General features: G+C 37.1%; 1 protein-coding gene across 1 annotated transcript in view; it reads left to right on the top strand.

Moving 5' to 3' along the window:
• ATR (ATR checkpoint kinase) overlaps positions 1–25,953 on the top strand; it is a 132,180-nt gene that overhangs the window by 85,811 nt on the left and 20,416 nt on the right. Inside the window, 8 exon segments of the mRNA XM_017882270.1 lie at positions 545–722; positions 2,130–2,309; positions 2,805–2,964; positions 5,936–6,115; positions 14,012–14,154; positions 23,227–23,324; positions 23,840–24,072; positions 25,624–25,758. Of these exon segments, the coding sequence (XP_017737759.1) occupies positions 545–722; positions 2,130–2,309; positions 2,805–2,964; positions 5,936–6,115; positions 14,012–14,154; positions 23,227–23,324; positions 23,840–24,072; positions 25,624–25,758 (1,307 nt within the window).

The following is a 25,953-nucleotide window of genomic DNA, read 5'->3' as shown; positions in this document are numbered from 1 at the left end:
TCTCGATTTCCTGACCTCGTGATCCGCCCGTCTCGGCCTCCCAAAGTGCTGGGATTACAGGCTTGAGCCACCGCGCCCGGCCCTAGCCTGTTTTATGATTGCCTTGTTTAGCTGTTTAAAGTAGAATGAAACCAGGCTGGGCATGGTGGCTCACACCTGTAATCTCAGTGTTTTGGAAGGCTAAGATGGGAGGATTGCTTAAAGCCAGGAGCTCAAGACCAGCCTGGGCAAAATAGTGAGACTGTCTCTGCAAAAGTTTTTTTAAAAACTTAGCTGGGCATGGTGGGTCATGCCTGTTCACCTACTCTGGAGACTGAGGTGGGAGGATCATTGGACCCCAGAAGTTCAAGGCTGCAGTGAGCTATAATCATGCCATAGCCCTCTAGCCTGGACCACAGAGCCAGACTCTGTCTAAAAAACAAACAAACAAAAAGGAATGAAGCCCCCTGTTTGATATTTCAGCTGACCATTTTATCTAATGAAATAAAGCTGAGTCTTGGACCCAGCTGCCATGACATTTCTTGACTCTTCATTTGTTTTTCAGATGGAAAATCTACAACATGGAGTGTCAGACTGGGACAGCTATTATTATCAGCCAAAAAAAGAGATATCACAGCTTTTTATGACACATTGAAACTAGTGAGAGCAGAACAAATTGTACCTCTTTCAGCTGCAAGCTTTGAAAGAGGCTCTTACCAACGAGGATATGAATATATTGTGAGGTATTTTGGGGTTTCCATTTTTATATTCCTGGCCTGTAAATGTCACCTGACAGGATTGGAATTTTTTGATGAGTAAATAATTAATAGAGTGTTTGGTATCATGCAAAGCTACACCAGATAGCTCTTTCATTCTTACCTCGCAATTACCCTACAGTTAAAAAAATTCTAACATACATCCTTTTAAGGAAAGACAACTATGAGACTAATGGAACACACAATAAAAAGAACTTAGGTTTGTCCTCTTGTAATGTCATAGTTTGCTTTCTATATAACCAATTATAACATAGACATCTATAGCACCTGGCACATTGGTGCTTGGTATTTATTCATTGTTTCCCTTTCCTTTTCATTTAGAAATGTGTTTGATATTTCCCCTAAAAATATAGGTATCACATTACTAGAAAGAAGATTAACTTTTAGAGGTGAGGAAGAAAATGTTGAAAAACATTTTAGGTCTGTGAATTCTACCTGAGGAAAAATGATAAACTAAATACTGTAATTAAAGTATAAGAAATTTATCACATAGCACATTTTTTTAAATTAGAAGAATTCGCTATATTTAGTATCAACCCGTTTGGTGATATCTTAAGGAAACTAGAGATTGGACCACTGAGTTTAATTCTGTTCTGTAGCTACTCAGCTATATCCTTGTGCCTTGAACACTGAGTCATAGACACTGACTGTCATACAAGGGGGGAAAAAGCTAGAGTGAATGTATCACAGTTTCCATCACTCTTAGAAAAAAACTACATTAATTTCACAATTTTTTACTATCATCTGCTATGCCAGGCCGTCTTATAGTAGCACCAGCAATATATGCAAATACCTCATGTTGGTTTATACTGGATCCATGTTTTCTTTTATCTTCATTTAGGTGGTAAGTTTTGGTTTTCATATATTTGAATTTAGTTTTATCCATCATTCTCCAATTTAATTAGGAATTTGGGATTCACTGCAAATCCCTAAATATTTATTTAAAAATTTTTAATGTAATTAATTTTATTTATTTATTTATTTACTTATTATTTTAAGGGATGGGGTCTTGCTGTGTTGCCTGAGCTGGAGTACAGTGGCTATTCACAGGCATAATCATAGCTCACTGCAACCTTGAACTTCTGAGTTCCAGTGATCCACCTGCCTCAGTCTTCTGAGTAGCTGGGATTACAGGTGCACACTGCCATGTCTGGCTAAAGCACTAAATATATAAACCAGCATAAACTGGTGTTTACATTCAGTTTGAAAAGATAAAACTGTAATTGTTTACTTAGCAAGGATATATTAAAGTTCTACCAAAGACAACTGTGTATTTTAAATTCTTTATTTGTGATTCAAAGTACATGCTTTATATATGAGATTAATAAGGCTGAATGTGATAACATTTTAAACATAGGCTCTATCTATCTTCAGATTGCACATGTTGTGTGAGTTGGAGCATAGCATCAAACCACTTTTCCAGCATTCTCCAGGTGACAGTTCTCAAGAAGATTCTCTAAACTGGGTAGCTCGACTAGAAATGACCCAGAATTCCTACAGAGCCAAGGAGCCTATCCTGGCTCTCCGGAGGGCTTTACTAAGCCTCAACAAAAGGTTTCTCATATTACTTTTATTTTTAAAATGTCACTTATCTTGAATTTGGTACTTGGATATTATTTGGGGTATTTGTATTTCTTAATTTTCTTTCTGAATCTATCTTTTCTATTTTTAATTATGAGGGCTACACTATCTGGTTGAAAGGAACCTAGAACTTATGAAGCACTTTTATACACCATTTCTTTCTCTTTTTTAAGATGTTAAATACATATCTGAGGGATATGTTTTTTACTGATAAAAATCAAGAATAAGGTTTATAATAGGTAAAACAGAGCACTATAAGAAAATTAAGTCAAGTCAAGTCTTTTTGAACAAATTAATCATTAATTCCTTTGAAATAGTATATGAAGAAGTTTCTGTGTTGGGAGGAGGGGTTTTCAAAACATTGGAACTACTTGCAAAGTTTATGACCTAGATTTAAATTGTTTAAGTTAAGTTGTCACATACACTTATCAGTGGTCTCTCTCACCCATGTGTTGTTACTTCCTTTAGACCAGATTATGATGAAATGGTTGGAGAATGCTGGCTGCAGAGTGCCAGAGTAGCTAGAAAGGCTGGTCACCACCAGACAGCCTACAATGCTCTCCTTAATGCAGGGGAATCACGACTCGCTGAACTGTATGTGGAAAGGGCAAAGTGGCTCTGGTCCAAGGTAATGGCCAGGGAAATGTCATCAGATGTATATATATATATTCTGTTGGGAATTATGTACTTCCTTAAAAGGCCAACTGAGAGAACATAACTATTCCAAATTAAGAACCTTCCCTTTCTATCACTTTTCTTCATTAGTTATCTACCATAGCCTGGAAGTAACTATTCTTTTTACTCTACAGTCCCCAGATACCTTCCCATTTCAAGGCTGAATGTGGAGTTCTTTCAGTTTTCATCTATCTTACATTTTCCTTGAGGAAAATGACCTTTTAATTTTTCACCTTATATATGTATACATACAGTAAATGTTGGTTAAATGAATGTAACTATGTCACTTAGTCGCTGGCAGATAATTAGCTCTCTGTGGACTTGCCAGTGTTATTGTCAACAATATTCAGGTCTGATCTAGCCAGAAAGGGCCTAGCATCTGAACAGAAGTTCACAGCAGTCTTCAGATTAAAGCAAAAGTAATGAGAAGGGGGTTTTTTAAACATTGGAACTGCTTGCAAGGTTTATGATCCAGATTTATTTTATTTATTTATTTATTTATTTATTTGAGGCAGAGTCTCACTCTGTCGCCCAGGCTGGAGTACAGTGGCATGATCTCGGCTCACTACAACCTCTGCCTCCCGGATTCAAGTGATTCTCCTGCCTCAGCCTCCTGAGTAGCTGGGACTACAGGCACCATGCCCGGCTAATTGTATTTTTAGTCTCTACGGGGTTTCACCGTGTTAGCCAGGATGGTCTCAATCTCCTGACCTCGTGATCCACCTGCCTCAGCCTCCCAAAGTGCTGGGATTACAGGCGTGAGCCACTGTGCCCAGCCTATAACCCAGATTTAAATGGCTATTACTTAAATTTCTCCTCAGGCTAGTCACCAGTTTAGAATTAGTAATAGGCATTACTAATAGTAATAGCGTGTTCTGGAATTGATACTTAGCAACTATTGTTGGTGCCATTTGTGGTTACACAAACTTGTGGTGGCTGAGAAAGGACAGGAGAGGAGATGTTTCCCAGATGAGAGGGGAAAGCAATTTATTCAGTGTGCATTAGTCAGTACCTGGTCATTTTATTGAGCTAGTGCTAGTCTATGTATTATAATACCTTAAACTCAATGTGTTCAAAATGCAATTTATTGTCTAATACTCAATACCTGTTTCTCCTCTCACGTTTCCTACTTTTCTGAACAAGACTTTATTCCATCCTCCCATCGAAAGCAGAAATCTGGACATCATCTTAAATTCCTTCTGCAACCTTACTTTTCACATCCAGCTGGAGACTAAATCTTTGTTCTTCAACCTTAGAAATATCTCTTGAATCCTCTGCCTCTTACTTATTTCCACTGCTTTAATTTATGACTTTATTATTTACATCCTCTAACAATGTTAACAACCTTTTTAGGATCTCACCATTTACTGCAGTTTCTGATCTTTCTAAAATCTACATTGAATCATGTTGCTCCTTCAGAAAGATTAAATCCTACAAAGCATTCTTCATACCTTTAGGATTAAGCCTGAACTTTAGGAACTACACAAATCCCTTTCTGATCAAGTCCTGACCTACTTCCTCAGTGTCATTCATCACCATCTCAAAAACCCTTTAAACTTCAGCTAAAATCAGACTATGTGCTTTTCTTCCAATTAAAATTATTATTCCATCTACCTAGAATGTCTTTCACTAAATTCTCTGCCAAGAAGATTTCTACTCATTCTTGAAAACCTAATTCAAATTTTCTTCGTTGATAACTTTTCCTGACTGCTGTTCTCCATTTTCCTATATTCTTCAGGTAGGTTTAAGGGACTCTCTTCTCTATCCTGTATAATGCCGATGTATATTCCTCTGTTGTAGCACTTAGCAAATATGCTGTTATTTCACATAGTTTCTTTCCTCACGTGACTATGAACTTTTTTATGCCAGGGATTTTAATTTGTTCATGATTGTCTTCAGTTCCCTGAACTTTGATTATAGTCCTTTCTTGATATCCATGGGGAGATTGGTCCCAGGATTCTCCATGGATAACAAAATCTCTGGATACTCAAGTCCTTTATATAAAGTGGCATACACAGTATTTGCATATAACCTGCAGACCTCCTCTTGTGTACTTCTCTAGGTTACTTATAATACCTAATACAGTGCAAATGCTTTGTAAACAGTTATTATACTTGTATTGCTTATTCATATTATTTTTAATTTTTTGTTCATAATATTTCTTTTTTTTTTTTAAGTTTTATGTTTTGAGAGAGACAGAGTCTTGCTCTGTTGCCCAGACTGGAGTGCAGTGGCATGATCATAGCTCACTGATGCCTTGGACTCCTGGCCTCAAGCAATCGTCCCACCTCAGCCTGTGCTTTGTAGCAAAGGCTATAAGCATAAGCCATCATGCCTAGCTTTCTTTTTTTTTTTTTTAAGAGACAGGATCTTGCTCTGTCAACCAGGCTGGAGTGCAGTGGTGCGTCATAGCTCACTGTAACTGCAAATTCCTGGGCTCAAGCGATCCTTCCCCCTCAGCCTCTCGAGTAACTAGAACTATAGGCATGAGCCACCACACCTGGCTAATTTTTAAATTTTTTGTAGAGACAGGATCTTGCTATGTTGCCCGGGCTAGTGTCAAACTCCTGGCCCCAAGCAATCCCCCTGCCTTGGCATCCAAAAGCACTGGAATTGCATATGTGAGCCACTGTGCCCAGCCATTCCTAATATTTTCTATCCACTGGTGGTTGAATCCATTGATGTGGAACCTATGGATACAGACAGCCAACTGCAGTTATAAAATTAATTAGTAAATGAATGAATAAGATGAAATGAAGCAATGTTTCAGTTTTAGAATTTTACTTTAGTAAGAGGCAAACAAAAGATAAACATGAAATTACACATGGATTTGTACAAAAACATACTTAATGAACTAATACTTTTGCAGAAAATAGAAATATGTTTTTAAATTAAAAGGCTTATTGTTGCCTTTTTTCTTTTAGGGTGATGTTCACCAGGCACTAATTGTTCTTCAAAAAGGTGTTGAATTATGTTTTCCTGAAAATGAAACCCCACCTGAGGGTAAGAACATGTTAATCCATGGTCGAGCTATGCTGCTAGTGGGCCGATTTATGGAAGAAACAGCTAACTTTGAAAGCAATGCAATTATGAAAAAATATAAGGCAAGTATATGTATAATGCAATTTCAGTTAACTCTTTGTTGACTGGGTAAAATGACTTAAGTCTATATGGAAAAGGATATGTATAAAAATAACCAGGAAATTTTTTTGACTTTTCAGTGAGTATATAACATAAGTAATTGGAATTATCACAAAATAAATATACTCATGAAACTGCCACCAAGTCAAGAAATAGAATATTATTTGAGCTCTGTAACCCTACTCCCCTTCACCCAGAAATCACTATTCTCCCGATCTGTCTCAAAGTTAACTACATCCTAGCCTGAAAATGTTTGAGCAAAACCAATTTATAACTTCTTGAATAGGTAATAAACGTTATATAGATGGTGTTGTAAGAGATATACCTCTCAGTAATCCATGGGTCAATGAAAACTTTCAGTGGAAATGTAAAAGTACTTTGAACTGAATGATAATAAAAATGGCATATGAAATCCTGTGCAGCTAAAGCCATTCTTAAAAGGGATTTAAATTTTTATTTGCATATATTTGACGAAAATAAAGGTTCAGAATTAATGAGCTAAGTATCTATTCCAACGGGTTAGAAAAGGAACTAAAAAAGTAGGGGGAGGAAAAAAAAGTAGAAGAAAGGAAATAATAAAGCAAAGAGCAGGTGGCTGGAATTTATGGGACAGACAACTGAGAGAAAAATGTTAAACAGAGTAGTTCCTATCTGCATAGGAATTGTGTTGGCTGAATACCAGCCTGTGCATGAATAATCCAGAATTCTATGAGGCCAAGCTAGGAATAACAGACTTGCTGGGGAAACAACAAACATGCAGAGGCTATAAGAACAATTTCCAGAGCTCACACGGGATTGAGATTCGTTCAGATGACAGGATTGAGAGTTATTCAGTCCGCCAGCCAGATTGAGAGGCCTCATTGCATAATATGGAGCATTCAGTAAAGACCTTAAAAGAGCCACAGTTTAGAAGTAGGACTAAATTAGTCCTAGGCTAAAAACTACTCTATATCCATACTAGAAAGGCAGTAAAACAAGCTTTAAGAGGATTACACTGATCTTCAAGTAACCTTACTGCCTGCCGGATCAAAGTCTAATGCTCTTTAAAGCAAGACAACAAAATCTAAAACCTGACAACATAAAAATATATCCAGCATCCATTAAAAAATTACTATGTGAATGAAGAAGCAAGAATATTTGAGCCATACATAGGAAGAAAATAAATCAATAGAAATAGTTCTAGAAATGACAGAGATGATGAAATTTATAGATAAATATGTAAAAACAGCTATTGTATATAGACTCCATAAATTTAAGAACATAAACAAAAATAAGAGGATGAAGAGAAGAGAGAGGAATCAGAAATACAAGAAAGACCTAAATGGGACCAAGAGCCAAAGCAAATGGCACAGACAGTGCTAATCTTTAGATCCAGGAAGTGTTGCGTTCTGATGAAGATAAATAGGAGTCCAGCTCCTGTTCCTTGGTTACAAGAAGATGTCATGCCACCTAAGAAACTAACCTTGATTTGCATTGAAAACTATATTATCCTAAAGGGCAGTGATAATGAGGCAGGTTCTGAAACCATACTTGTAAATTTCACCTTTCCAGTTGGAGAGATCTTCTGAATTTATTCTAGTATGTAAGGCACAACAACTTACATACTAAGCCTTTGTGAGAGGCACACAAAAACTCACCAGTACTTAACAGCAGAATTTGATAGTGGATATTCCAGTTCTTCCATCTCTGTCTGGTACTAAAGTCAGGGTTAGGGAAGAGAGATGTCGTCAGACTACCAACTTTTCAGGTTCTGTTTCCTCTGCATACACCCCTAATTTCCTGTCATAAAGACCTGAGTAGCCTCCTCTTTTGTTCTGGTTGCCTATACATGATGTAGACAGAAATGGGTAGAGAAAATAATAGAGGCTGACTACTGTAGTATGGCATGAAGATCCAAGGGGCCACATATTGCATGATTCCACTTACATGAAATGGCTAGAATAAGCAAATACATAGAGACAGAAGGTAGATTAATGGGTACTAGAGACTGAGGTTGGGGCTGGGAAGTGACTGCTAATTGGTACAATTTTTTTTTTTGGAGTGATGAAAATGTTCTGGAATTTGATAGTGGTGATGGTTACACAACTCTGTAAATATACTAAAAACAACTTTAAAATTGTGAACTTTATATTATATCCCAATAGAGCTGTCATTTTAAAATATTACCCAAATGGCAATCTTTAAATAAAAAAAGAAGTAAAAGATACAAGGACAAGGAAAAAAAATAGGAAATTTAGTAATTGCAGATGATATGAATACATATGTAGAAAATTATAAATATTATAAACTATTCAAAATATTGAGTGAGTTAAACAAGATTGCCTGATAATTTTACTTCTATATGACAACCAATAAAGAATTTAAAATATACCATTTACAAGCAAAAAGTGCTTGAACAGTTGGATATCTGTATGAGGAAAAAAATGTTCTTCAATGTCTACCTTATACCATAGAAAATTGCTTCAAAAGAGTGGATTAGAGATCTAAACTGAAAAGCTAAAATTATAAACTTCTAGATGAAAAAATTGAAGAAAATCTTTACAACCTTAGGGTAGGCAAAGGTTTTCTTAGATCACACAAAGCATTAAGCATTAAAAAAATCCTGATAAATTAATTTTCATCAAAGTTAAAACCTTTTCTAAGAAAGACAGTTAAGAAAATGAAAAGGTAAGCCATAGACTTGGAGAAAATACTTGGCAATACCTATATGACAGAGGATTTGTAGCTAAATTATAGAGAACCCTACAACTTAGTAAGACAATTTAAAGATCTGTGAGGCCAGGCACAGTGGCTCAGGCCTGTAATCCTGGTGCTTTGGGAGGCCGAGGCCTGAGGATTGCTTGAAGCTAGGAGTTCAAGACCAGCCTGGGCAATATAGTGAGAACCTGTCTCTACAAAAATAAAAATTAGCCGGGTATTGCGACGGATGCCTATAGTCTTAGCTATTCAGGAGGCTAAAGCAGGAGGATCACTTGAGCCTAGGTATTTGAGGTTACAGTTAGCTATGATGACACCACTGCATTCCAGCCTGAGTTAGAGTAAAACTTTGTCTATTAAAAAAAGAAATAAAGATCTGCAAAAGTATTGGAAAGACACTTCATAAAGAATACATGCAAATGGCCAAAAACCAAATGAAAAGACGCTTAGCATCATTAGTCATTAGAAAGATGCAAATTAAAACCACAATGAAATAACACATTATACACTAAAATGGCTGAAGTCTAAAAGACTAGCAATACCTATTAATGCAAAAATGCACCTGGTGGGACTATAAAAAGTTAAATCTACCATATTCCATTCCATTCTTAGATGTTTATCCAACAGAAACAATTACATATGTCAATAAAAAGACTTGTACACAAATGTTTATAGTAGCTTTAGTCACAAAAACTGGAAATAGACCAGCTGGCCATCCAGAGAAGAATGGGTAAACAAACTGTGGCACAGTTATATAATGGAATACTACCCTACAACAAGAAGAAATGAACTACTGGTACACGCAACAAGGTGGATTAATGTCATAGATATGCTGAATGAAAGAAGAGGGACATAACAGACTACGTGCTTATATGATTTCATTTATGTGACATTTTAGAACAGGTACAACTAATGTATATGAATAGAAATATCAGTAGTTGCCTGGGTAGTTGGCAGGAGAGTGATGGCAAGGATGGGCGCCCATAAGAACTTTCGAGAGAGTTAGGAATGTTCATTTTCTTGACTGGAATGATGGTTCCATGGGTGTATATATGTCAAAAGTTACCAATTTGTACTTAATGTGTAAATTTTATTGTATGAAAGTTCTGTTTTAAGAAAGTTGATTTAAAATTTTATTTTATTTTATTTTTGAGACAGGGTCTTGGTCTGTCAACCCAGGCTGGAGTATAGTGGCATGGTTATGGCTCACTGCAGCCTCAACCTCCTGGGCTCAAGTGATCCTCCCACCTCAACCTCTCAAGTAGCTGGGATTACAGGCATATGCCACCACACCAAGCTAATTTTTTATTTTGTGGGGACAGGGTCTTGCTGTTCTGCCAAGGCTGGTCTCAAACTCCCTGCCTCAACTGATCCTCCCATCTCTGCCTCCCAAAGTGCTGGGATTATAGTTGTGAGCCACCATGCATGCCCAGCCTAAAATTTTTAAAGATATCATTTAGGATAGCAATAAAAATAATGAAATGCCTAAGATTAAATTGCACACAAGACCTCTCCACAAAATAAAAATTAAAACATTAAAATTGAGTGAAGTAAAAAAGACCTAAATAAATTGGTAGCTAGAATACATGTATGAATGGGAAGACTCAATAATATAATTATTTCTCTACAAATTGACCTAGAGGTTTAATGCAGTACTCATCAAATGCTAACAGGTAATTGAAAATTAGAATTTAAAATTTCTGTGGAAACATAAAGTCCAAGAATAACCAAGAAGCTTTTCTGTCACCTTTAATTTTTTCAGTTTTATTTTGAAATAATCTTTGACTTTTAAAAAGTTGGTAGTAGTATAGAGAATTTCTATATCTACCCTTTACTATGTTTCCCCTAATTTTAATATTTTACACTACTATAGTATCAGAAGTGGGAAATTAACATTGATAAACAGTACTGTTAACTATCTGTAGACCACATTTCACCAGTTTTCCCAATAGTGTCCTTTTTCTGTCTAGAATTGAGGATTCCATATAGCATTAGTTGTCATATCTCCTAGTGACCTCCAATCTATCTGAGATGCTCTTTACTATATTGTGTGAGGTCAGGTGCAGGGAGAAAATAGTTGGCCCAATCAAAAGAAGTTATTGGGGAGAGTTTAATGAAAAACTAAATTAAGGGAAATTAACAAAGGATGGTGAAAGTACCCTATGGCTAGCAACAACAGAGAGTTGTTGCTAACTCTAGACCTGAAGGAGTAAAAGGATAGAGCATTTACTGGAACCTGTAAAGGGAGCTAAATTTGTAGGAAAGGACCATTGGACCAGAACTTAACCTTAGGGAAAGAAACACAACCACTGTCAACTGTAGCCCAGCAGGAAGGAAACCAGCAGGTATAAAGACCTTAACCTCACTCTCCTCCTCACCCTCTAATCTGTTGCTACCTTCCATTGATTGAACTTCAAAGGAAGCCAGAGGGCAAACAGGCCCATTAATATAAATCATCAATTTCAATTTCCTGGGGCATTGAGCAGAGTGGAAAAGGCTAAAGTTGGCAAGTGTATCTATCTGGAGGGGCAAACTGTGAATAACCAAAATAGTCTTTTCAATAAATGTTGTTGTATCACTTGGGTGTTTTACAGGAAAACAAAAAATCAAACTTGATCCCTTTTTCCCACTATAAACAAAAGTAAACGAGGTAGATTGTTAATCTAGGTCAGGACTTCTTAAACATAACAAAAACACCATAATATAAACAATAACTTCTCTTTATCAGAAGATACCATTGTGAGTTAGAGGCAAGCTGCAGATTAGAAGTTCTTTGCAATACATTAGAGGTTCATATCTGGAATATGACCCAGCATGTCCCCATAGGATATATACAAGAATGTTTATAACATTATTATTTGTCGATTTTATTTTGGAAGTAATCCAAATGGCAATCAATTATAGAGTGGATAAATATGTTGTAGCATATTCTTATAATGGAATACTATATAGTAAACCAAATTTATATGCAATAACTTGGATTGATATCACAAATGTAATGTTGAATGAAATAAACCAGATAAAAAATAATACATGTAGGTCCGGGCGTGGTGGCTCATGCCTATAATCCCAGCACTTTGGGAGGCCGAGGCGGGCGGATTCCTTGAGCTGAGTTCAAGACCAGCCTAGGAAACATAGCAAAACTCCATCTCTACAAAAAATACAAAAATTAGCTGGGTGTGGTGGTGTATGCCTGTAGTCCCAGCTGCTCCGTAGGCTGAGGAGGGAGAATGGCCTTGAGACTAGGAGTCGTGGCTGCAGGGAGTCATGAGCATGCCACTGCACTCCAGCCAGGACAACAGAGCAAAACCCTGTCTCTAATAATAATATATACATTTTTGGAGACAGAGTTCTCACTCTGTCACTCAGGCTGGGGTGCAGTGGCACGATCTCGGCACACTGCAAGCTCCACCTCCCAGGTTCATGCCATTCTCCTGCCTCCGCCTCCCAAGTAGCTGGGACGACAGGTGCCCACCACCACGCCCAGCTAATTTTTTTGTGTGTATTTTTAGTAGAGATGGAGTTTCGCTGTGTTAGCCAGGATGGTCTCTATCTCCTGACCTCGTGATCCGCCCACCTCGCCTCCCAAAGTGCTGGGATTACAACCATAAGCCACCATGCCCAACCAATAATAATTATTATAGTATGATTCCATTTATATAAAAGTTCAAAAACAGGCAAAACAAAACTGGAGTTCTTGTATGAGGCTGATCAATTTGTGATAATTGATCAAGTTGTGTACATAAGATTCGTGTATGTTTCTGTATATAAACTTTATTTTCAAAATAAAACTTAAAATCTTAACTAAAAGGGAGAGAGAGAGGAGAAGGAGGGAGGAAGGAGCTTTTATATAAAGGTAATTACTTTGTGATAATTGATCAAGTTGTAAATTTGAGATTTGTGTATTTTTCAGTATATGAATTTTACTTTTCAAAATAAATACTTAAAATCTAAGCTGAAACGAGAGAGGGAGGAGGAAGGAAGTTAGGGAAGGAGGAAGAAAGGAAAGCAGGAAGACAGATAGGAAGGAAGAAAGGAAGGAAAGACTAGATTGACTAATATGTTTTTCTGGCAGCCCTTACCCTGTGTGGCTGGTTAGGTACATGAACCTAGCATGTACCACACATCTAATCATGTCATCCTGTCCTCTATTCCCAGGCAGGTTTGTGTCTATAGAGTCTCAAGATTAGAGTCAGTAGAAACTCAAGATCTCACTTAAGATTTCTGGTCTAAACTATGTTCTCAAACTTCTTTAGATGAAAAGTGGAGCTTCAATTAAAAAAAAAAACCTGTTAGTGATCCTGTGTGTTTCCCATCACATATAATGTCATATTAAAAATTAATAAACCACACAAAAATTTAAGGCAGGAACAGCAAGAAGAAATGACAAAGGAGACTAAGTGAGAGTGACCAGAAAGAGAGGAGAAAACTTGGAAGATGGTGGCCTCACAGAAGTAAAGGGATGAAAGCATTTGAAATATGTGACTTGGACACCAGAAACATATTGAAGAGAGTTCAAATGAGATCAGAATTGTAAAATATCTCTTGGATTTGAGGAGCTCCTTAATGGAGTGAAGCTGAAAAGACATAGTTTTAGGAATCAATGTGAGGTAGAGAATTCTTTTTAGAAGCCTGTTTCTGAAGGAGTTGAGAGAAAGGGCAATAACTTGTGAGAGATCTTGGAGAAAATAAGATATGTGATTTTAATTTTCCCATAATTTTATGCTTTTAAAGTCCTACCGTCTTTAGAGACTTGATATTACTTCTGCTTTGAGGATTTTTAAAAATGCCTTTCATGATACATGTGTATATACACACACACACATATTTATGTATAAAAAACTTTAACCCATCCAGACACTACTTTTATGTATCTTTTAAAGTGGTAACATAAATGGAGTTTTCTTCTCCTAAGTTGCGAATTTTTCCAACACTATTTCATGTTGGGCAGTGGACAACCCATCAGAACCAATCAGCCCTCCTGAGAAAACCTTTATAAGAAGGTAGCTATTCCTTATCCACATCAAAGATTGAGTCTGCTTTTGACTTTGCTCCGCCTAGATAAAGGTCACATACTTTGATCCGTAATCATCTATTCGTATTTTACTTCCCAGCGTAGTGTGGGATTTCCTTAGGTGAGTATCCTATGTTCTTTTTTACAGGATGTGACCGCGTGCCTGCCAGAATGGGAGGATGGGCATTTTTACCTTGCCAAGTACTATGACAAATTGATGCCCATGGTGACAGACAACAAAATGGAAAAGCAAGGTGATCTCATCCGGTATATAGTTCTTCATTTTGGCAGGTGAATATGAGAACTGCATGTTTGCAGATTAAATATGAAAGGATGACTATTAATGAAACTGTTATCACATGTCTTAGCATATTCTAGGTATTTTCTGGCTTATGACTGATTCAGTGTATCACCTTAGATAAGATGTAAATTTTTCCTTTATGCAACTTTTTTCTTCACTTTAAAACTAACTTTTAAATGAAAAAAGTGATATAGGCATGTGTTTTGGAAACTCTCTCTAACCATGTTATTCCTCTGCTCTCACACTGACACAGCAATCATCAACACAGTAGAAGACTTATGTGACCAAATATATGGAGTTTTTTCCCCATACATCAAGCGGTGGACACCAGCTTGATGTCTTCCAATTCTGTTCTGACACTCTGTATCTGGAGACAGTGTCATACCTCAAAGGTTGAGGGCTTGGTGACACAAGACCATCTCCTCCTTCCCCTAGTTGCAAGTCTGGGCCTCTGGAACCTCTGACCAACTGGCTTCAAGTTGGGGTTCTCACAACCTCCTCTTGGGTTCAGTAAATTTGCTAGAGTGGCTCACAGAACTCAGGGAAACATGTTTACTGGTTTATTAAGAAAGATATTTTAAGGATGCAAGTAAACAGCCCGATGAAGAGATAGATAAGGTAATGTCTGGAGGGGTCCGGCACAGGAGCTTCTGTCTCCATGGAGATGGGGTGTGCCATCCTCCTGGCACGTGGAAGAGGTCTTCGTCACCCTCCTGTTAGCCTCCATGTGTTCAACTCTCTAGAGGCTCTCCAAACTCTGTCCTGTGGGGTTTTTAGTGGAGTCTTTATTACATGGGCATGATTGACAGCCATGTAGAAATGCGAGTGGACAAACAGCTCAAAATGTAAACCCAGCAAGGTCTGCCTGTTCAGACTTTTCTTGGCCTTTTCTATGTAGCATTCCTTCCTCTAGGGTGTGGGGTAGGAGCCTCTCTGGGATGAGAATCTTTTGACGCACAGTCAGATTAGAATCCTGCTTTGGGCAGGTGAGTGAAGGACAGGAGAAGCTCATAGAGAGAGATTCTGTTTCCTGAGGTCTAAAGTGCCCTGACATAACAAGGAATTAGGAGCCAGTAACTGTGAACTAAAACCAATATACATATTATAATACTACAGCATGGATTTTTAAAAAATTCAACAGCACCAAATTAAGTATCCTTCCCATTCCAGACCCTCATCCCCTGAGTCCCCAATCGTAGAATTCCAGAAGACCCTAAATGTCGTATTTTGTGGTTATATATATATATATATTATTATTATTTTATTTTATTTTATTTTAAGACAGAGTCTTTCTCTGTCACCCAGGCTGGAGTGCAGTGGCACAATCTCAGCTCACTGCAACCTCTGCTTCCCAGGTTCAAGCGATTCTGGCTCACCCTCCTGAGTAGCTGGGATTACAGGCGCATGCCACCACACCCGGTTAATTTTTGTATGTTTAATAGAGACGGTGTTTCACCACGTTGGTCAGGCTGATCTCGAACTCCTGACCTCATGATCTGCCCGCCACAGCCTCCCAAAGTGCTGGGATTATGGGTGTGAGCCACCCCACTCAGCCTTCTTGATTATTTTTAATTGCAGTGGAATACTTCCTTCTAGCCCATTCCAATAAGAAGTAGTATAATATATATATATGAAAATTACTTTGACATTAGACTTGTAGAAAGTACTTATTCTTAAACTAGTTAATAGATGAAANCACCACACCCGGTTAATTTTGTATGTTTAATAGAGACGGTGTTTCACCACGTTGGTCAGGCTGATCTCGAACTCCTGACCTCATGATCTGCCCGCCACAGCCTCCCAAAGTGCTGGGATTATGGGTGTGAGCCACCCCACTCAGCCTTCTTGATTATTTTAATTGCAGTGGAATACTTCCTTCTAGCCCATTCCAATAAGAAGTAGTATAATATATATATATGAAAATTACTTTGACATTAGACTTGTAGAAAGTACTTATTCTTAAACTAGTTAATAGATGAAATAAAACTTTTAATTTCATATATCAGTGTATTATAGTCAAGTAGTATAATCTCAGGCCTACTGTTTATATTTTTATAAATTATTAATTACTAAGAAATAATATCATTCCATACATTCTCCTTATCATACTCATATACCATTGCTTTACATGGAAGGATATCTTCAGATCAATAAATCTGTTAAAATTGCCTATTATGAGGTACTATGACTTCTCAGTTAAATATTTTCAGGAATTAAAGCAATATCTGCAGCCAGGGGTGGTGGTGTGTGCCTGTAGTCCTAGCTACTTTGGAGGTTGAGGTTACCTGAATCTGGGAAGTCAAGGCTGTAGTGAGCTGCGACTGCACCACTGCACAGCAGCCTGGATAACAGAGCAAGACCCTATCTCAAAAAAAAAGAAAAAAGAAAAAAAGAAGAAAGAAGAGGGCATATGTTCTCGGGATCTCCTGAGGGCTGTGTCACAGGGGAAAAAAATGGAAAAAAAAAAGCAATATTGGTTCATCATTGATGGTATTAGGGTAGCAAAATGAGTAAAGGTACCCTGTCATTTTTTTAATTGACAGAGTATCACTCTGTCACTGAGGCAGGAGTGCAGTCACACAAAGCTAACTATGATCTTGAACTTTGGGCTCAAGTGATCCTCCTACCTCAGCCTCCTGAGTTGTTAGGACGATAGGCACATCCCACCATGCCCAACTATGTTTTTAAATAATTTTTTGTAGAGACAGGGTCTCACTGTGTTGCCCAGGCTGATCTTGAGCTCCTGGCCTCAAGCAATCTTCCCCACCTCAGCCTCCCAAAGCACTGAGATTACAGATGTGAGCCATCACTCTTGGCCCAGTTCTTTTGAACAATGAGTGATAGCTTCTTTTGTTTGCTCGTTGGTCTTAGTATATATCATGTGCCTTGGGATATAGAATTTACTTAACATATTTCTTTTAAAACAAGTAGTTATATAAAGTCCTCTATATGCATAAAACTGTTATGTATGATATTTTTAAAGTACCCTTCAGGAATGTAAGTACATTTCAAAACCTGTTTCTATCCATAGCAGTTAAAATAAAATATTTGTATGCTTAAGGGAGTAAACTTAGCTATTGAGACATCTTTATCCCCTGACTGAATAATTGTTATTACTGATTAAAATATTAATATTTGCCCTTAAGAATCTACAATCCAATTAGGTATAGAAACCTTAAGTACATAAAACATTTAAATAATGGTACATAATAGAATGTGTGATTAGATCTCAAAATAGGCTGGGCTCAGTGGCTCATGTCTGTAATCTCAGAATTTTGGGAGGCTGAAGCAGGCAGATTGCTTGAGCGCAGGAGTTCAAAACTAGCCAGAGCAACATGGTAAGACCCCAACTTTACCCAAAAAATACAAAAATTAGCCAGGCAAGGTGGTGCACGCCTGTGGTCCCAGCTACAAGGGAAGCTGAGCCAAGGGGGTTGCTTGAGCCCAGGAGGTAGAGATTGCAGTGAGCTATGATCATGCCGCTGCACTCCAGCCTGGGTGACAGAGAAAGACTCTGTCTCAAAAAAAAAAAAAAAAAAAAATCAAAATAAATGTAGTAAATATCAGATATGGCTGGGCACGTTGATTAATGCCTGTAATCCCAGAATTTTGGGATGCTGAAATGGAAGGATTGCTTGAGCCCAGGAGTTCAAGAAAAGCCTGGGGAACATGGCAAGACTTCATCTCTACAAAAAAATAAATAAATTAGCCAGGCATAGGCTGTACAACCATGGTCCCAGCTATGTGAAAGGCTATGTTAGCCAGATACCAAAAGTGAACCAAAGAAGTCCAGAAGTCATGGAGGTCAAAAGTCAAGCCACAAGCCACTGGCTTTATGATTTCAAAAGTGTATTTATTTGCATTGAATTGCTGCAAAAGTCTGGTAGGCCTCATGAAGAAGGTATACTAGTAATCCAAATTCAACAGCACATTAAAAGGATCATTCACCATGATCAAGTGGAATTTATTCCAGGATGCAAGGATGGTTCAACATATCCAAATATACATATTTGATATACAACGTTAATAGAATGAAGGACAAAAACCATATGATCATGTCATCTCAATAGATGCAGAGAAAACACTTGACAAAATTCAACATGCTTTTATGACTAAAAAACTTCAAAAAATTATGTATAGGAGGAATGTACCTCAACACAGTAAAGACCATGTATGGTAACCCCAAAGATAACATCATACTCAGTGGTGAAAAGTTCAAAACTTTTCCTCTAAAGTTAAGACAAAGATGCCCACGCTTGCCACTTATATTCAGTGTAGTACCAGGAATCCTAGCCATAGCAATTAGACAAGAGAGAGAAATAAAAGGCATCCAAATTGGAAAAGAAGTCATCAACTTTTTTCTGTTTGCAGACAACATGACCTTATATACTGAAACCCTAAGACTCCAATAAAAAACTATTAGAACAAATAAGTGAATTCAATAAAGTTGCAGGATATAAAGGCAACATACAAAAGTAAGTAGCATTTCTATACACTGACAACAGACTACTTGCAGATAAATTAAGAAGACAATCTCATTTACAGTAACTACAAAAAATAAAATACTTAGGAATAAATATAAGGAGGCAAAAGACCTATACAATGAAAACTATAAAACATTGATGAAAAGAAATTGAAGAAGACATAAATGGAAAGATATCCTGTGTTTATGGATTGGAAGAATTAATATTAAAATGTTCATACTGCCCAAAGTGATCTACAGATTCAATGTAGTTTCTATCAAAATTCCAATAGCTTTTTCTTTCTTTCCTTTTTTTTTTTGTTTTGTTTTTTGTTTAAAAATTCTGACTGGGCACGGTGGCTTGCACCTGTAATCCCAGCACTTTGGGAAGCTGAAGCAGGTGGATCACTTGAGGTCAGGAGTTTGAGACCAGCCTGGCCAACATGGTGAAACCTGGTCTCTACTAAAAATACAAAAATTAACCAGATGTGGTGGTGTGCATCTGTAATCCCAGCTATTAGGGAGGCTGAGGCAGTAGAATTGCTTGAACCCAGGAGGCGGAGGTTACAGTGAACCGAGATCGTGCCTCTGCACTCCAGCCTGGGAGTCTCAAAAAAAAAAAAAAAAAAAAAAATCCAATAACTTTTTTCACAGAAGTAGAAAAAAAAATCCTAAAATTTGTATGGACCTAGAAAAGACCTCAGATAACCAAAGAAATCTTGAGCAAAAAGAACAAAGCTGGCCAAGCGTGGTGGCTCACACCTGTAATCGTAGCACTTTGGGAGGCTGAGGTGAAGTTCAAGCTCAGGAGTTCAAGACCAGCCTGAGCTCAGGAGTTCAAGACCAGCCTGGGCAACACGGTGAAACCCCGTCTCTACTAAAATACAGAAAATTAGCTGGGCATGGTGGCATGCACCTGTAATCCTAGCTACTCAGGAGGCTGAGGCAGAAGAATTTCTCTAGAACCCGGGAGGTGGAGGTTACAGTGAGCCGAGATTGTGCCATTGCACTCCAGCCTGGGGGACAGAGTGAGACTACATCTCTAAAAAAAAAAAAAAAGAACAAAGCTGCAAAGCTGAAGGCATCACACTACCTGACTTCAAAATATACCACAAAGCTGTAATAATCAAAACAGTATAATATTAGTATTAAAATGTCTACATAGACCAATGGAACAGAATAGAGAGCCCAGAAATGAATCCATGCATTTACAGTCAATTGATCTTTAACAAAGATGCCAAGAACCCACAATGGGGAAAGGATAGTCTCTTCAATAAATGGTATTGAGACAACTGGATGTCCACATGCAACAGAATGGAATTACACTCTTACCTTACACCATATACAAAAATCAACTCAAAATGGCTTAAAAACTTAAATGTAAGACCTGAAGCTGTAAAACTACTAGAAGAAAACGTAGAGGAAAAGGTTCATGGCATTGGTTTGGGCAATAATATTTTTGGGTATGAGCCAAAAAGCACAGCCAACAAAGCAAACATAGACAAATGGTATTATACAAACCAAAAGACTTCTGCATAGCCAAGGAAACAATCAAGAGAGTGAAAAGACAACTATAGAATGGGAGAATGTATTTGCAAACCACACATCTGATAGGGGGTTAATAGCCAAAATAGGTAAGGAACTCAAACAACTTAATAGTAAGAAAACAAATCACCTGGCCAGGCACGGTGGGTCATGCATGTAATCCCCGCACTTTGGGAGGCTGAGGCAGATGGATCACTTGAGCCCAGGAGTTCAAAACCAGCCTGGGCAACATGGTGAAACCCCCATCTCTACAAAAGAATACAAAAATTATTCGGGTGTGGTGGCATGTACCTATAGTCCCAGCTGCTCAGAAGGCTGAAACGGGGATCACTTGCGCCTAGGAGGTGGAGGTTGCAGTGAGCCAGGATCATACCACTGCACTCCAGCCCAGGCAACAGAGCCAGATCCTGTCTCAAAAAATAAAATAAAATAAAATAGAAGAAAGAAAACAAATTACCCGATTAAAAAAAATGGGCAAAGAGTCTGAGCAGACATTGTTTAAAAGAAGACATAAAAGTGACCAACAGAGGTATATAAAAAAAGTTAGACATCATTAATCGTCAGATAAATTCAAATTAAAACCACAATGAGATTACCTCACACTTGTTTGAATGGCTATCATATAAAAGACAAAAGATAACAAGCACTGGAGAGGATACGGGGAAAGGGAACCCTTATACACCGTTGGTGGGAAGGTAAATTAGTAGAGCCATTATGGAAAACAATATGGAGATTCCTTAAAACTTAAAAATAGAAATATCATATGCTCTAGCAATCCCATTATGGGGTATATATCTAAAGGAAGTTAAATCTATATGTTGAAGAGATATCTGCACTCCCATGTTCATTGCAGCATCTTCACAACAGCCAAGCTGTGGAATCAAATTAAGTGTCCATCAACATGGGAATGAATAAAGAAAATGTGGCATATATATGTATACTTACACACACACACACACACACACACACACACACACACAATAGAATACTATTCAGCCTTAAAAAAGAAGGAATCCTGTTATTTGTGAGAACATGGATGACCCTGGAGATTATTCTAAGTGAAATAAGCCCAGCACAGAAAGATTAATACTGAATTATCTTACTTACATGCAGAATCTAAAAATGTTAAACTCATAGAATTAGAGAGTAGAATGGTGATTACCAGGGGTTGGGGTAGTGAGGAGTTGGGGAGATGTTGGTCAAAGAACGTAAAACTTCAGTTAAAGAGAAGGAATAAGTTAAAGAGATCTACTCTACAACATGGTCACTATAGTTAACAAACGTTTTATATTGAAAATTGCTGAGAGAATAGATTTTATTCCACAACAAAATAAGTATGTGAAATAATTAGCATGTGCGAATTAGCTTGGTTTAGCTCTTCCACAATGTATACTTCAAAACATGTGCACAATAAATATACACAATTTTTATTTGTCAATTTAAATAAATAAATAAATGTTTAAAAACAAAAACATCATGTTGTGCACCTTTAAAAAACACATGCGGCCAGGCGCGATGGTGGCTCACACCTGTAATCCCACCACTTTGGGAGGCTAAGGCAGGCGGATCACAAGGTCAGGAGTTCAAGACCAGCCTGGCCAATATGGTGAAACCCCATCTCTACTAAAAATACAAAAATTAGCCAGGCGTGGTGGCGGGCGCCTGTAGTCCCAGCTACTTGGGAGGCTGAGGCAGGAGAATGGCCTGAACCTGGGAGGCAGAGGTTGCAATGAGCTAAGATCGTGCCTCTACACTCCAGTCTGGGCAAGAGAGCAAGACTGTGTCTCAAAAAAAAAAAAAAAAAAAAAAAAAAAAACCTGCTAGCTGCTCTAATTTCTGATTAAATTTAATCTTGACAAAATAAGAAGAGGAAAAAAGAAAGTCCCCACTTCTTCTATAGTTGTAGAATGGCAAATGTAATTCTGTATCATTAAACTGTCTCTACGGGTCTCAAAAAGATCTGTACACTCATCTTCATAGCAACATTATTCACAATAGCTAAAACATGAAAGCAGTGCAAGAATTCATTGGGAGATTAATTGATCAGCAAAATGTAGTGTAGACACAATGGAATATTATTCTGCTTTAAAAAGGAAAGAAATTCTGACATATGCTACAACATGGATGAACCTTGAGGACATTATGCTAAGTGAAATAAGCCAGTCACAAAAAGGACAAATACTGTATGTTTCCACTTATATGAGGTACATCAAATGGTCAAATTCATGAAGGCAGAAAGCACAATGGTGGTTGCCAGAGACTGGGTAGGGAAGGAGATGGGAAGTTACTGTTTAATAGGTATGGGGTTCCAATTTGGGAAGATGAAAAAAGTTCTGGAGGGGAAATGGTGGTGATGACGGCACAACAATGTGAATGTACAACCATATTAATATACCACTGAACTGTACACTTAAAAATGGTTATGATGGTAAATTTTATGTATATTTAACCACAATAAAATTTATTTTGAAAATAAACTGATATCCAGGCCTCCAAATAATTCAAGAAGGAGAGAACTTTAACTTTTCACAAATTTCACGAGAAACAGGGTTGAGTGGTTAGTTTGTAGGATGGTGCGGAAACCAGACTTGATGGAAGATGCATACTGGTGAATGGCAAGATGCTAAGATTGGAAAATTGTGGAGATAAAAGATTAGGAATATTTGAATCCCAGGCAGAATCATTTATATAGTTTTAATATGTAGGTATTGATTCCTGTTTTTGAGTAAGGGGAGAGCATGATAAAACCAGAATTTCAGGAATGTTAGTCTGGAATTTATTGAAGGGCAGAAATATGGATTTAGTTAGGGTGACCAAATTATTATAACTTCTCAGAAATGGAAGTGGAAGCATATAGTATGTACATGTTTTTGGTACAGGCAATATAGAGCTAAGTGAGCTAAAAAGGAGACAGGAGTCAAAATAACTTCTAGGAAGAAATATTGATGCCATAATTTTTGTGAAAAGGGTGTGTGGTAGTTTAAATCTTTAATTTTTAATTCATATAATATAAAGACAGGTATGCTAATAGTGTTTCTTGTCTATATAATTGCAGATCTCTACAATATGGAAATCAGTTCATATATCAGTCAATGCCACGAATGTTAACTCTATGGCTCGATTATGGTACAAAGGCATATGAATGGGAAAAAGGTATAACTCTTCATGTAAAAATTTTAAAGGACTAGGAATTATAACTTTGGTATAAAGTCAGATTTGGCTGGGCAGTCTAATTTCCTAAAAGCTTGGAATGACTTTGATAATTAAGATGTTACGTAAGTATGAGTAAAATACTAAATGTTAAAAGGAAAATAAATCATAGACATTTAAAGTAGTTTTAATTCAGGGCCACAAATAAAAATCTGATTATTTCTTGATGAACCTAACACATATTAAAATGTGTTAGTTTTAGCCAAATAATTTACCCTACAAATTAAAATGGATAGTGAAAATTAATGTCCCTTGGGTTTTTGAATGGCTGTAAATACTTTTTTCTAGTTGGACAGAGACAACTGTCGTTTCACAGATTGACAAGTGATCTATCCTTGGGCATGGGAATAACATACTTTAAAGCTATTTTTAAAACAAAATTTTTGTTCTGTGAAATGAACTGATATACTGATTTTTCTCTTTCCTTTACTGTTTTTTAAACTTATTTTTTCCCCCAGCTGGCCGTTCCGATCGTGTACAAATGAGGAATGATTTGGGTAAAATAAACAAGGTTATCACAGAGCATACAAACTATTTAGCTCCATATCAATTTTTGACTGCTTTTTCACAATTGATCTCTCGAATTTGTCATTCTCATGATGAAGTTTTTGTTGTCTTGATGGAAATAATAGCCAAAGTATTTCTAGCCTATCCTCAACAGGCAATGTGGATGATGACAGCTGTGTCAAAGGTAAAAGGGTCTTTTACCTTTTTATATGAAAAGGGTCTTTTACCATTTTATTTGAAACTGATTATGTGATACTAATATGTAGATACAAGTTCCAGGGCTTCTCTCCTATATTAGATTAGTAATTTTAAATTGTTTTAAAGAGAGAAATTATAGCATTATATCTTAATATTTGGATATATTTACCATATGAAATGAAGTAACTAGCATGTTTAAGATCAAATAATTCAGCATGTGTTTTCTTTATGAAGTCTAGTAAACGGTTAATGCTTGATGCAAAATGGTTACCTATGTTTTCACAAATATTTTAATCCAAAGTACCTGAATTTTTATTTTTATTTTCCTTAAGAAACAGATCTTTCTCTGTTGCCCAGGCTGAGAGCAATGGTGGGATCATAGCTCAGTGCAGCCTCAAAGTCCTGGGTTCAAGTGACTCTCTTGCCTCAGCTTCCCAGTAGCTAGGACCATAGGGATGTGTCACCATGTACAGCTAATTTTTAAATTCTTTTTGTAGAGATGGGATCTTGCTGTGTTGCTCAGGCTGGGCTTAAACTCTTGGGCTCAAGTGATCCTTCTGCTTTGGCCTCCCAAAGTGCTGAAATTACAGGCATGAGCTATCGTGCCCTGCCAGCACCTGAATTTTTAATACTAAAAAACCGTTATTGCATCATTGAAGGGAAATTCATATGTTGGTCGATATATGTAATAAGTAAATGTTTAGAGAATTTAGGCAATACAGAGACATAAAACAAAAATTAAAATTCACACCTTGGGCCATTCATTAACTTTTTTTTTTTTTTTTGAGACAGAGTCTCGCTCGGCCGCCCAGGCTGGAGTGCAATGACCAGATCTCAGCTCACTGCAAGCTCCGCCTCCCGGGTTTACGCCATTCTCCTGCCTCAGCCTCCCAAGTAGCTGGGACTACAGGCGCCCGCCACCTCACCCGGCTAGTTTTTTGTATTTTTTTTAGTAGAGACGGGGTTTCACCGTGTTAGCCAGGATGGTCTCGATCTCCTGACCTCGTGATCCGCCCGTCTCGGCCTCCCAAAGTGCTGGGATTACAGGCTTGAGCCACCGCGCCCGGCCTCATTAATGTTTTGATGTAATTTTATTTGTATATTTTCTAGCATATTTTAACACTAAATTTAATTATGTTGCCATACATTTCACATTTTTCACTTTGTTTCCATGTTATTAAATATAAAGATATAATTTTAATATATAAAATTCTAAAAAATAGCCTTCAATAACTTATTTAACTGTTTAGTTAATCATTAAGGTTACTTCTATTTTTCTTGCTGTTGTAACACATCTAGCTATGTCTATGTTTATTCTCATTTCTAATTATTTCTTCAGGGCAGATCCCTATAACTTTATAATTCACAAAGTTATAGGGTGGCAATATTTGTATGGCTCTTGATAACATTACCAAATAAATTTTCAGGAAATTTGTATCATGTAAACTCTCATCATGAATACTTTTTTTTTGTCAATCAAAAAATTTATCTTTCAAGAATCTTATATAAAATAGTATTTAACTCTTTTTTATGACAGTCTTCTTATCCCATGCGTGTGAACAGATGCAAGGAAATCCTAAATAAAGCCATTCATATGAAAAAATCCTTAGAGAAGTTTGTTGGAGATGCAACTCGCCTAACAGATAAGCTTCTAGAATTGTGCAATAAACCGGTACTATCATAATCTTAGTGCTTATAAACTGATGTGGGGTAATTATATATATATTTATATAATTTGAGCTGATTTTTTCATTTGATTAATTAAATTAAAATTCTAACATATAGGTGTACACATATATAAAAATGTATTACGTATTTTAATTATGTATGATTTATCTTAATAAAGCAGTTTTTAATATTTCTAATA

Source organism: Rhinopithecus bieti, unplaced genomic scaffold (genome assembly GCF_001698545.2).
Source record: "Rhinopithecus bieti isolate Rb0 unplaced genomic scaffold, ASM169854v2 scaffold_12642, whole genome shotgun sequence".
NCBI lineage: Eukaryota > Metazoa > Chordata > Mammalia > Primates > Cercopithecidae > Rhinopithecus > Rhinopithecus bieti.
This window is presented reverse-complemented; position numbering and strand designations above follow the sequence as displayed.